Genomic DNA, 12764 nt, shown 5'->3' on the forward strand with positions numbered 1-12764 from the left:
TCGCCAGACTTCCCGCTTTTAGTGCCGAATGAACTGCTACGGTTCCACAAGTTCCGCCTGCACGAAACACCTTCTGGGGCTTTTCTCTGTATCACGCAGGCGCAATGAGGGAGGACAAAACCCGCTGAAACATGCCCTATCTGGCCTAATTAATTAATTGGTTTATCAAAGCAGGCAAACGTGTCTAAAATAAGCAGGCGACACCCACACAGACAGAGAAGCAAGGATTTATTTGGAAGTATGAGGAAAGATAGTTTCTAACATCAGACAAACCTGTTGGCCGTTGTTCTTCCTCTTCTCTGTGTTTGAAATGTTTTTGCGGGTGTCGCTGGAAAAACACTGTCAGATTTAAAGCTTATTCCAGGGTGCGTCCAACTCAAAAAGAGGCGACATCCTGGAAGTAATGGAGGCACCCACTAACCATAAGATGGCGCTGCAGGGCTTAAGGCATGAGGGGAGTGGGGCATGGAGGGTGTGGTGCTAGTGGGGCAGGAAGAGTGTTACCTGCTGGGGATGAGCTGAACGTCAGGTTCAAACACTGACAATTGGCAACATTTGATCGTTTATTTCTTCCTCTCACAGATAAGAGACACAAACTCAACTGGTTAATAATGTCATTAGATGTATGGATGTCTCCTCTCTTCGTCCAGATATATGTCTGCATTTCTAACTGATTTATTGTGTATTGGTACAAGAGCATCATTGGACTTAATTGGAAGTTGATGCTGCTGAACAACTGTTGGTTCTGTGCTGCTTCGTTCATGGCGTTTCATCCCGGACCTCCTGTCTTCACTCCTGTTCAGCCTCGTGCTCTACAGAATCATCTCCATGTCACCTGTCAAAAGATGGAGGAGACATGATTTTTGTGAGGATTTCAAATCTGAAATAAATAAAGTTGATGAACAAAGGAGATTTGTTATAACAAAAGGGAATGATGCAGGATAAATAAGATTGACATTTAACCAGATTCTCTGTGACCTCCCCTCTGCTGGCACCATCAGAACTGTCAGGCCTTTTCTATGAAAGACAATTAGAGATAATTATCCTTCTGCATCAGCCGTGGTCCACATGCCACGATGCAAATCCTATTTTTAAATGGTTCCATTTTCTTGATGAATAATTATGGTGTCACAAAATGAAGCTTTGTTTTCTTCAGCTGCTTTCAAAAACACGCAGGGCTCGAAATTAGATCAGTGCAAATGTTCTACAAGTTCTGGAACAAGTATCAGATAAAAAATATCTTTGTAGTGGGAGCATTTTAACAGCAGGAGCATCTCACTGGTGCAGACCTTCACCAAGTGGCAGCTTATCTGGTTACTTTAGGTACAATTTCAGAGTCGTGGAATGCAGATAAATGTGCATCAAGCTGAACTACTGAATGCAGCAGCAGCTACGTTCATGGCTGTCACCCCCTCTATCAACAGTGTGGGAGCATAGGGGATATTTTTAGAGGGTCTTTTCACCCAGAGGAGGAAATTTTATGATTAATGTAAACAGTATAACCTCATCACTCATTCCCAGTTTGCACACTTTAAGGAAACATGTTGAATCTTTGAGTTCTTCACAATCTTCACAAGTTTTAGGTAAAGAACGTATAGAATATTATGGCTTTAAGTGCATTATCTCTTCTAAGGACCCCTTCTTAAAAGCTTTGCTGAGGTTAAAGCATGTTAAGAGTGTGTTTGTTTGGGGGTGGGATTAATATACTTTCCAGTCTGAGGCCGACGTATGTGGTCTCCAGAAGCGGCGCATATTGAGCCGTGTTGCACTGACACGACTTCAACGTTGAAGTTATACATGCTTGTAAGTCCAGATGGTCAAATTTGTTGGAACTGCATCATGAATGATCAACGTCAGTGTAATAGCGCCTTCAGGGTGTCTTACATCTTTGTCTATTATTGGATGTAATCTGGGTTTAATAGCAATGTAGCTGCCATTTTAACTTCCCTCTGGCGTATATTTAGTATGTTTCTATAAATGCGATGGTCCACTATTTTGAACTCTACCCGGGGTTAAGCAGTTTAGTGGCTGCCTGTCACCGTGCTGCCATAAGCAATAAGACAGAATAAGAGATCAGAGTGGAGGAAAAAGAGTTGGATTTACTTGGGTTAGGTCATCCCCAACCGTCTGGTACCCAGGTCTGTCCTGTGATCACATTCACTCCTGTATAGAATACAGACTGCTCAAATCAAATGTTGAACAATTATCCAGAAACATGTTTTTAATGTTACCGTGTCAGCGATGAAACAAGGGGATCTTTTTCTCTACCTGCCAAAAGCTGCAGAAAACAGAGCAAATTAGCCCAGACGCAGGGATTTCCTGTAGAGTGAAACTCACTTCATCTTCACACTTGTGTTTTCACTATCACTACCACTCCCCTCCTACGTGTAGAGGCTGCAGATGAATGCATCCTGTGGGCCCCGTGGAAGCACACATAACTGATATCAAACAACGACAGCAGCACCAGCAGTGGGGATTTTAGCCTGGAATGTAAACCAAAGCACCAGAACGTGACTGGAAATCTAACTTCACCGCACACACAACTGGGATTATTTTACACACATTCTTCAGTGGTCCAGTTTGCATTTTTGAAAAACAAATAAAGAAAACCCCACCAACAAAATGAGCTCAGGGTCATTTCCCCATGTTTGTGCACCACAGGGCCTGTGAATTTTACTAAATCTCTTGATTATCTCTTGGGATGGGTATAGTTGAAGGCATAACATGATCTTTACTACTGAAACATTCTTCTAACGGCAAATGATCGGAGTGAACTGGTACTGTGGGATATTTTACTGTATGAAGTGGGATTGAAACACATGATCTATATACTGTATAAGAGTGATTGAGTAAGTCTGGGAGAGATAGAGCGAGAGAGAGAGAGAGAGAGAGAGAGAGAGAGAGAGAGAGAGAGAGAGGGTTAAATTTATCCACCTGAAGCCAATCCTCCTCAAGCTGATCAGTGGGCTCTATGGACTAAACAGGTTGATGACTTCAACCTTAAAGGCAGGTAAGAAAGTTTCATTCATATTAAAATGATTATTAGGGTTTTGTTTCCTTCAAAACAGGAAAAACAACAATCTTCTGGGATTTAAGACACTTACCCGTACCGTTTAGAAGCCTTTCAATTAATCTATTTATTATTTTACATAGATGTTGATGTAAAAAACATTTGATTTATCTTAATAGTTAGTGTAATTTGCCTTTTTAGTAGAAGTTGAGCATTTATTAACCTGAATTTTGGAAAGATGAGGAGATATTTTTGTTATGTAATACACAAAGTGGATTTTCTGCCATTAGTTTACAGCTCAGATGGGCCGTTATCTACAGACGACTGAGGCTTCTTATGTCTGATGCAAACATCATCATCTCTGCAACAGTTTAAGGATAATGAAAATGTTCTGCACAAAGAGAAGCTCTCGGTTTACCCTGTTAGCATGTAGGTGGACCTGGGATCCGTGTCTCAGATATGTCAACTTTGTCCTTTTGTTGTCCTTTAGTGTTGACTGGTGGTGATATGAGGCATTGACACACTGTTGTGTGTTGGCATTGTTGGTGTTGATGGCATTTGAGGATGTGCTGTTTTGTGTGTTTTTGCGTGGTTGCGTGCTTCAGGGGAGCAACCACATTGTTACTGTTGTTTACTGTCACCTCTGGATCTCAGGCTCCACCCACATCTCGACACCTTCACCGCATCTCGTTTTCAGTCCACTTGTGATGAGCTTTGGATCACGTGAGGTTAAGATCTTGATGGGTCCGACACCCATCTTTGGCTTTGATGCAATCACGTGTTTCAAGAGTCGAAGTTCAGCTCTCCTCTTCCACCATATTTAAATTGGACAGATTCTTGCTTCCAGTATCTCTCATCCTTTAGTTTTTGGTTCAGTACGCATTCTTCTCTTTTGTAATATTGGAAATACTTGGCTGATGGCAAACTAGAACAAATCGGAGTAATTTCTAACTCGTCCACCAGGGTAAGTTTTTGGAATAATGTGTTAATTACTGCAGCAGAATAACTACCGATATCACATTCGCAGTGACAGTAAACTCTAATTTTCATCCATTTTAGGAAAAGGGAAAAAAAATTAAGCAGCAAAGATGTGTCAGCATGGCTTATAAGGGTTAGCTTGTGCTTTCACTCTGGCTCCTCCATCCTGGGAGCTCTGTGGAGCTCAGAACAGAAAGTATTGGCTGCTGGTCTGAGTGGTCCCAGTGGGTCATCTTAGGTCATGGCTTGTGGCTCATACTCCCTGAAATTGTTTAAGCAGAGGAATAAACTGTTGAGTTCAAAGATCAGGAAGAGCAAGCATCTCAGAACCAGCACAGTTAGCATTTTTTGGTGGAGGTTTTGTGTTGCAATTTGGTGGAAAATTGCAACACAAGCCTCTGACCAGTTTTGATGGCAGCCGGATGTGGTTCTTAGGACTGCTAAGGATTTGAGTTCAACACCATTGTTACATTAAGATGTGTGAATATGAGCCACATAACTCAACACTCAGTTTGTCTTTGTCAGTTTTTCCCCACAAAGTCCATTGTTTACATCCTCTTTGTCAACTAGTAAATAAAAATGTTCAAGTTGTATTTGAAGGGCCAATAATTGCTAAAATGATCCATATGGAAAGAGAGCAAAGCTAATTAACATTCAACTATTTTAATGGTATATTCAAGGGGTTAGTCAATGAGATGGAAAAATATCCCCCTGGAAAGTGGATTACTTTTTTAAATATGATGGATTTTATGTATTTATGTATAAAAGGGACGGGCATGCCAACATAGATTTGGTAAAGACCGGCTGGCCTCCATCCTGGCTCCTCCATCCAGCCAGACTCATGTGATGAGCTGCGTGAGACAGAGAGGTCTGCAGAAGAAGCTGTGGAGAAGAAGGGTTAGGTGTAGCAGGAGGAGGAGGAGGAGGAGCGACTTTAAGCTGCAGTGAGGGTTGTGCCACGTTGAGGCACATGTACAATCTCCAGAGAATCTGGATAACTAACCTGGGTTAGGGGCTGAGACTGGCTTTGAAAAAGCTTAACATGCACACGTGCCAACACGGTGGAGGCAAAGATGAAGAGGTGACACAGAAATTGGTTTAAATGGAGAAGCAACGGCACTACAAGCAGCTGAAATATCGAGGATGTATAAATTACATTTGTGTTTAATAGGCATGGACACAGAGTGACCCCTTAGGCAGGTTGTGGGTGGAGACAGGAAGCAGCGATCAATCCTAACAGAGTATAACAGTGAAGAGGTCAACTGCCATTAAGAGTCTTCTCTCCTTCTCTGAGATGCCGCAGCAGCCTTTGATTATTCTGCTCAGGTCTCTGGACTCGTGTGTGAGGCCTCGTGCCTTGCAGAAGTATCATGTCTCCTAAATCTCCTCTAATGTTGTCTTTAAGCATCAGACAGCGGGGCTCATTGTCAGATTAAGACCTTCATCTGTTGGCTGGATGAACACCTCAGAAGGCTTCATTTAATGGCCCTCGGCAAATAAAAACAAACCCTACGCTGGAGAACATTGTCTGTGTTCTTCTGACAAAATTAAATGTGGTTCCTGAAAGGCCAAACTAAAAGACTCTGAGAGTTGACATCATCGCTCATTTCATGCTTGACAAAATAAAACGTAGCTGTTGCTCTTTTCAGTCGCCCTTGTGAGATTTCTGCTGTGGTTTTAAACCATTTACACCAGTTATCAGACCAACGTTGGTTTAGTTCAGCAGTGGCCATGCATGCTCTTACTTGTGAGAGACGGTGGCGATAAGAGGCTTAGAGGAGATGGCACCCTGTGTGTTCTCTGAATCTCGCTCTTTGGCTGACCTGGGAATGGCCCAGGGACTTCACCTTAAAGGTGACACACATGAAATATTTTTGGACATTATGAAACATTTAAGCCTCATGAATATCCATTTCATTTACTGGTTGCTAACCAGCATTTACACAGACTTATTGATAATTTGGTGCAGGTCTGGTGGATTTTTCTCTTCCAGCGATAAACAGCTCACATCCTCTCCATTCCAGCACCTGACATCAGTCTACCTGCTGAGCTTTTCTTTGTCTATGGATTTGCACCTCATTCTTGTCGCTCTTTGAATACAAAAGAAACACATGTTGTGAAAGTCGACCCTGATTTGAGCACCTACTCTCTTCCTTGTGTACTCCTGCATAGAGTTTTATTTATAGAAACACTTCAAGACACCATTTTTATAATATTATGAACACCATTGGGGTTTTTCATTTAGTTGCATCTCAGTTTAAAGACTTCTTTTTGCTTGTCTTAGGTAACTGGATGGTGGTTTGAAGCCAGAGTTAAAGAGATTGCTCCTGGCTGTCGAACACAGCAGGTCCTTGGAGCCAAGAGAGATCATCTGGCTGGCGATGGGCCCAACACCTCCTCACTAAGAGAGTATAAGGAGCAATCAAGACTTAGCAGCCAGCTCTCACAGATTATTGCCATGGAACCAAGAGACTTTGCATGATACCACAAACGTCAAAGGCAGCGAAACACTGAAGATTTTGGCACCATTGTTTAATTCCTTCTAGAACATTGTTGTGTTTTGTCTGTTTGCTCTTTAAAACCCATTCATGCTCTTGCAGAAAAGGATTTATCTTTCATGTTGTGGTTGCCATGTGTTGCCTGAACGTCCTCAACTGTAATGCTCATAACCTCCATTCATGGTGTTCGCCACAGCAAAGCTAAGGCCTGAGAGGACTGTCACAACTAAAGGAAACCCTTTGACTGAGGCTAGCTATGGCCAGAGACCTCTTCCCTCTCTGCCCTATGCTGTCTCCTGGACGACAACAGCCCTACATGGGTGCAACTCTGGGATTTGTCCTCCCCTTCTCTCCCTTACATTCTCTCATGTTCTATTCCTTCCTGACATGTGCAGCAGCAGCAGCAGGCAGTCTGCCTGGCACAGAACACGATTATGGAATCAGTCCCAAATTTGTTTGCACTCCAATCCCCCCAGAAGCAGACCCCAGCTGTTACTCTCCACCTACTGTGCCCCATGGACCAAACCCTAACGACCACAATAGCGGTAATCGCCGCGGCATGATGTCTGACGAGGCCAAAGCCACCATCTTACACCTGCGTGAGAGCCTTGTGAGGCAAAAGGAGACCATTCTGGACCAGCGGGAGACCATCAGAGAGCTGACTGCAAAGCTGACCTTGTGTGAAGGCTTTGGTGGTCACCATAGCACTGGTCACCATGACAACCATCACAACAATAATCATCATGATACTCATCATGACAACCACCACGATGACCACCATGGGCAGCATAGCACCCACCACTCACCGTCCTCCCACCATGGGCCTTCCACCCATCACAGCAATGATCATCACTACTCCCACGGAAGCCACCGGCCAGACCCCCACCACAGGAAGGGCTCCTCCCACACCAAACACGGGTCCTTCTCTCCTGAACAGACAGGAAAAACACTGCAGACGCTGAAGGAGAGGCTGGAAAACTTGCAGGTGGGTCCAAGTTTGCAGCGATTGGCTTTGTCATAAATTTTGTTCTGGGATTTAAAACATTCCGATAAAATGTGTAAGGAAATCATTCAAATGGCTTTGAGGGTCAAGAATTAATAGGAAATGGCTTCAGCTGGTGTGATGAATGAGTTTTATAAGTTTCAGCCCTCACACAAACAGTGCACCCACACAATGCTTAATTAGTAATGTAGGAGGTCCTGGAGCATGGCGGGGGAGATCTGGCAATTCCGAACGGGGGTTGGAGGTAACAGAAGAAAATACACTGCCTACGCCATTTCTCTAGCTGAAAAAAAACCCTAAATATTGCTGAGTGTAGATCAGTGTGTTTTAATTTCAGAACATTTAACACAGCACTGCTGTGAAATGTTAAAAAAATAAAATAAAAGCACTCCAACAATTGTCACAAAAAGCAAAATATCCATCAAATTAACCAAGAAATCAACTGGATGAGACAAGAAAACAGGAAGTGTCTGGGGTGAGGGAAGCCTGGGCATCACTGCTTAGGCTGCTGCCTCCCCCACCCGGCCCCGCAGAAGTAGACGAGACAAGACAAAAACACTGACCGTGACCATGTAAACAGCAAACACATTTCTTTCATTTAGGCAATTCATTTCTCAGTGACACACAATAAAAAACGGTTCCAAATCCAATGTCAGAAGTGTTCTGGCTCAAATTAAGCCCTCCATACACAGACACAAAGCAGTCAGAGCTTGTCAGTTGTCTAAGAGCCATTCCGGTTCTCGATCTCTCCCCTGGATATCAGTGGCAAAGTCTAAGCTCTAACAGGAAGCTGCTGTAAGTTCATTAGCCGTTGCCCCTGACCTTACACAACCCTTGTGTTGTTCACATGGAGGATTGAGACATGTGAAGCTTAGAGGAAGGCAGGAAGAAGCAACATAGTCAAACAGGCAAAATGATGCCATTGATATTGCAGACATCTTCCGAATATACCACAAATAAGTCAAATGAGTGGCGGTGCTGAGTCAGCACGTCCTGAGACTTGAGCTGCATCATGTGACAAAATTGCTACAGCCTGCTGATACATGAAATCTCATTATCAGCGCAGGTGGTCTCAGGTCATGCACAGAGCAAGTTGCCAGAAATCGCCTTCAATCCCCCTTAAAGGTGTGAGACAAAACCGAACCAGAGCCAGGATTTACCCCCTCCTCACTCCCTCCTTTAACAGGATGCCTCGGGCTTCTGGCGATGTGCCAAAGCCCGCTAGCCAGCCTCACCTTCAATTAGCGTCATCCTTCCTGATGAGGCTATTAATCGTGGCATGCATTGGCAGGGAACAAAGCCGGATTTATTGGTGAGGAAGATGAGGATAAGGACAGATAGGAAACACTCTACCTGCTTTTTTTTTTTTGCATAAATCAGCAAACCCACTGCAAATGCCAACTGACTTGTTTGTGATTTATGATTCTGATCATTTTAAAAACACAAGCATGCAAGTCAGCACAGTGGGTGATTGGTAGACATGAAAATATGGAGTTTACTGATGACTGCTCGATTCTCCAGGCCCGGAACTCCTCCAGCTCCTACTCCAGCTCCCTGAGGGAACTCCTACAGAGGAAGATTGCAGCGCTGGAGGAGCAGCTGCACAGCTACTACACGGATCACCATGATTATGGCCACCATAGCGACCACCATGATGATCACCACGACGACCACCATGGCAATGGCCATTATGACGATCACCATGACGACCACCACAGCAACGGCCATTATGACGATCACCATGATGACCACCACAGCAATGGCCATTATGACGATCACCATGACGACCACCACGATGATCATCATGGTACCGGTCATCATGATGACCATCATGATGACCATCACGATGACCACCATGGCACCGGTCACCATGACAGCCATTATAACAAACACCACAACAACCACAGGTACCATCACAGCGACCACTACAGTCATCGCTACCACAATAACCACCAGGACTCATACAGAGGGCACCATGGCAGCTTTGGCAGCCACCACCGCAGCGACCATCACGATGATCATAATGACCACCACAACAACCACCATGACGACCATCTTGGTCACCACAGCGATCATCATGACGATCACCACGACTATTATCACAGGCCTGGGCACCATGACAATCACCACGACAGCCACCACGATGGCGACCATCATGACAACCGTCGCGATAATGACCATTACCCACGCCGGCTGCCCTTCAAAGACACCAGTCTGCACGGAGCGGGTCACAGCAAGCTGGAAGCAGTCCTGGGTCAGCTGCACCACGGCAACAATGAGCACGGTGGGCACAAACGTTCAGGTAGAAACAGCTGAGCTGTGGCATCAGTGGAACTGAGTGGGGCTGAAATCTCTCCTCTTTAGGCAACCACAAGAAACTGAAGAGTCCCAGTTCTTTCCTGCTGGACTTCCCCATGAGGACCAACTACATGTATGCCAGGATGAAGCGCTCGGTGGTGAAGGAGATCTTCGCCCTGACCATCTGCCTGTGGGTGAAGCCGGGGACGGGTCCAGGTCTCGGGACGCCCTTCTCTTACGCTGTACCGGGTCAGGCCAATGAGCTGGTCCTTATCGAATGGGGAGGAAACCCGATGGAGCTGCTGATCAATGATGAGGTAAAATCCCACAGTAAAAAGTGTTGCTCAGCAACAGAGTTAAGGAACCCTGTTTCACATTAACACCCTTGCAGAGGAAACACAGACGATGATTTAAGCTTCAAAAAGCAGCTAAAGGGTCCAACAGACCTTCTCGTTCTTCCTGAAGGCCTCAGAAAGGCCCAAGTTAGGTCTCAGGTTTTCTTTTACATTTCTCTGTAACGCTAACAGTGATGTGGGATGGTCGTTCAGTTATTTCCTTCCATTAAAAGACTGATGAACTTTTCCTCTAAGCGGTCGACAGGTGGCCTCCTCCTGTCTGGATTCTGTTGCCATCGTTTTCAACAAACAAATAAGCAAAGCAAATAATTGGATCATTGTAATTGACTGGCCTAATTATCTCCAATCACATTACCAGCAGGGATAAAGTGTCATGATTACTTTGCTGCGACACAGTTGGCAGCGATCAGGCTGATCAATAACATAATGAAATGATCTTTTCTCATTTTGGTGGAGGAGCAGCTCCCATCATGAGGCCTCCTGCTGATCAAGGATGTGTGTTCTTCCCCCTCCACCTCTGCCCCGCTTCTTTAGGCGGTCACATTGCCCATAACCATGACCGATGGGAAATGGCATCACGTGTGCGTGACGTGGTCAACACGTGATGGCATCTGGGAGGTCCACCTGGATGGAGTGAAGAAAGGCTCAGGGCAGAACCTGGCATCCTGGCATGCCATCAAATCAGGGGGGATCTTCATCCTGGGCCAGGAGCAGGTACAGAGAGATGTTTCCTCACACCTTTGCACCAAAATCATGAGCTTTGAGTCTTCTCCTTTAACAGACAATGTAGATCTGAGTCAGCAGAAACATGGTCACTCTGATATTTGTTCTTGTCCTGAAGAGGAAGTGCCTAATGCTCAGATATGACTTCTTCTGGTCCTCACAGGACACGATGGGAGGCCGCTTTGATGTCACTCAGTCCTTCACTGGGGAGCTGTCTGATCTCCAGTTCTGGTCCAGGGTCCTGACCAGCAATGAGATCCACAACCAGGCGACCTGCACGAGCCACCTGACAGGTGACGTCATGTCCTGGTCGGAGGAATCGGTCGAGCTCCACGGAGGGCTCACAGAGGTGCCCTTTGACCCCTGCCACTGAGGACTGACAGGACAGGTGAACCTAATAACTGGAGACCAAACCTTCATCTTCATCAAGGATGGCGGATTGTTTAATGTTTGGATTCTTTGGTTTTCTGTAGTGTACAGGCTCAGCTGTAGCACAGGAGGAGCAGGCACTTATTTTACCTCTCTAGATTTTCCATCCCTGTCTGATTCTTCTGCCTTCTCCTCCCGATTCTTCCTCCTACACTTCTGCATCTTCACTCTGAGGCTGCTGTCGGCAGGATGACTTTGAAGGCTCCAAAAGAGAGCAAGGCTTTGGATTTATCGACTGTGTGGTCAGATCCACTGCACCTAATAGGATTTATCCCATCAGAGCAGGTCCAAAGGTTGCTTGTTGCCATCAGCTCACCAGCTCTAGCTTGTTCTCTCTGATACGTGAGCAACACAAATGTTACAGGAAGTGAAAGAGTGGCTAAAAGACACTGGATCACCATTAGCCATTAGAGAGAAAAAAGTTCTACTGCACAACTTTTTAATGCAGAGATCTCTTTTTATATTAGTATTTCATATTGAAAACTCTGCAGCAAGCTTTTTTAGAAATATTTTTTTCACAGATTTACGATCCATGTGTACTGTAACCTCCAGAGCTGGGAGATTACGTTCTGCCACTGCAGGACATGAAGAAGATTTGAGTTTTCAACCTTCTGAAAAGGATGTTTTTCTCTGTTGCAACATTACGTAAGGACTCAATGTCAGAGGAGTTATGGCCACCAGCCACCTGACCGCATCAGTATCAGCATTAACGTAATGCTGATGTCTCCTCGGCAACCGGTGGCTTACTGGACTTACCTGATCTGATCCTGTTTATTTTCAACTAGCCTGAACCACATGACAGTATCTAATTCACACACACACACACACACACACAGACACACACACACACACAAAGTTAAGAGATGCTACCTGTTTGTGGATGCATCCTTGTTTTTGTATATTTAGTCAAAATGTTGATTCATTCTGGCGTTTCTTATGTTTAATTTCATTATAGCACTTTTCCTGTCGCCCTGTGGCACCTTTCTAAAAGCATTATTTCTCAATTATATTTTGGTCTCTACCTTTGATCTCTTGCATTGAACTTTCTTTAACAGGGTCTGTTGTTGCCATGGTGATAGCTTCTGTACAAAAGTCTTTTTTTCCTCCGAGTGTAATGCCAAGACAAATGCACGAGACACGTATTTCATATGTTTTTGTTACGCTGGCTTCAGCTCCTACTGCTACGTGGGATGTGTAGGTTATAAGCTGAAAATTGACATTTAAACATGTAAAAATAAAATATTCGATATGCAGAATGTCGCCTTTGTTGTAAATGTAGCACCTTTTGTTATGTTTATCCTGTTTATTATTGGATGTAAAGGTACGAAATATTATATTCTGTTCAGTCAACAGTCGTTTTATTTATATGTAAGCCAAAAATGTAAAATACATGTAATACTTGAAAGAGGAGGAAAATGCATATTTGTAAACCTGTCAGGATTTTCAATAAAATACTTTAAACAATCAAA

General features: G+C 44.4%; 1 protein-coding gene across 2 annotated transcripts; it reads left to right on the forward strand.

Annotated features, from left to right (window-relative positions):
• Positions 1-2966: 2966 nt before the first annotated feature.
• LOC130518679 (neuronal pentraxin-1-like) lies at positions 2967-12755 on the forward strand. 2 transcript variants are annotated; one of them, XM_057021483.1, is made up of 7 exons: positions 2967-3010; positions 6273-7471; positions 9011-9773; positions 9854-10104; positions 10678-10857; positions 11030-11254; positions 11340-12755. In XM_057021483.1, the coding sequence occupies exons 2-6, from the start codon at positions 6743-6745 to the stop codon at positions 11237-11239; spliced, it is 2133 nt and encodes a 710-aa protein (XP_056877463.1). In that variant the 5' UTR covers positions 2967-3010; positions 6273-6742; the 3' UTR covers positions 11240-11254; positions 11340-12755. The 2 variants fall into 2 exon arrangements, with proteins under 2 accessions (XP_056877463.1, XP_056877462.1); XM_057021482.1 differs by having other exon boundaries at positions 11030-12755.
• The last annotated feature ends 9 nt before the right edge of the window (positions 12756-12764 follow it).

This window comes from Takifugu flavidus, chromosome 21 (genome assembly GCF_003711565.1).
Source record: "Takifugu flavidus isolate HTHZ2018 chromosome 21, ASM371156v2, whole genome shotgun sequence".
Lineage (NCBI taxonomy): Eukaryota > Metazoa > Chordata > Actinopteri > Tetraodontiformes > Tetraodontidae > Takifugu > Takifugu flavidus.

Coding starts and splice junctions, on each gene's coding strand:
- LOC130518679 (XM_057021482.1), top strand. CDS start 6,743: ATGGCCAGAGACCTCTTCCCTCTCTGCCCTATGCTGTCTCCTGGACGA. Junction 7,472..9,010: donor AGAGGCTGGAAAACTTGCAG/GTGGGTCCAAGT, acceptor TCGATTCTCCAG/GCCCGGAACTCCTCCAGCTC. Junction 9,774..9,853: donor CCACGGCAACAATGAGCACG/GTGGGCACAAAC, acceptor TCTCCTCTTTAG/GCAACCACAAGAAACTGAAG.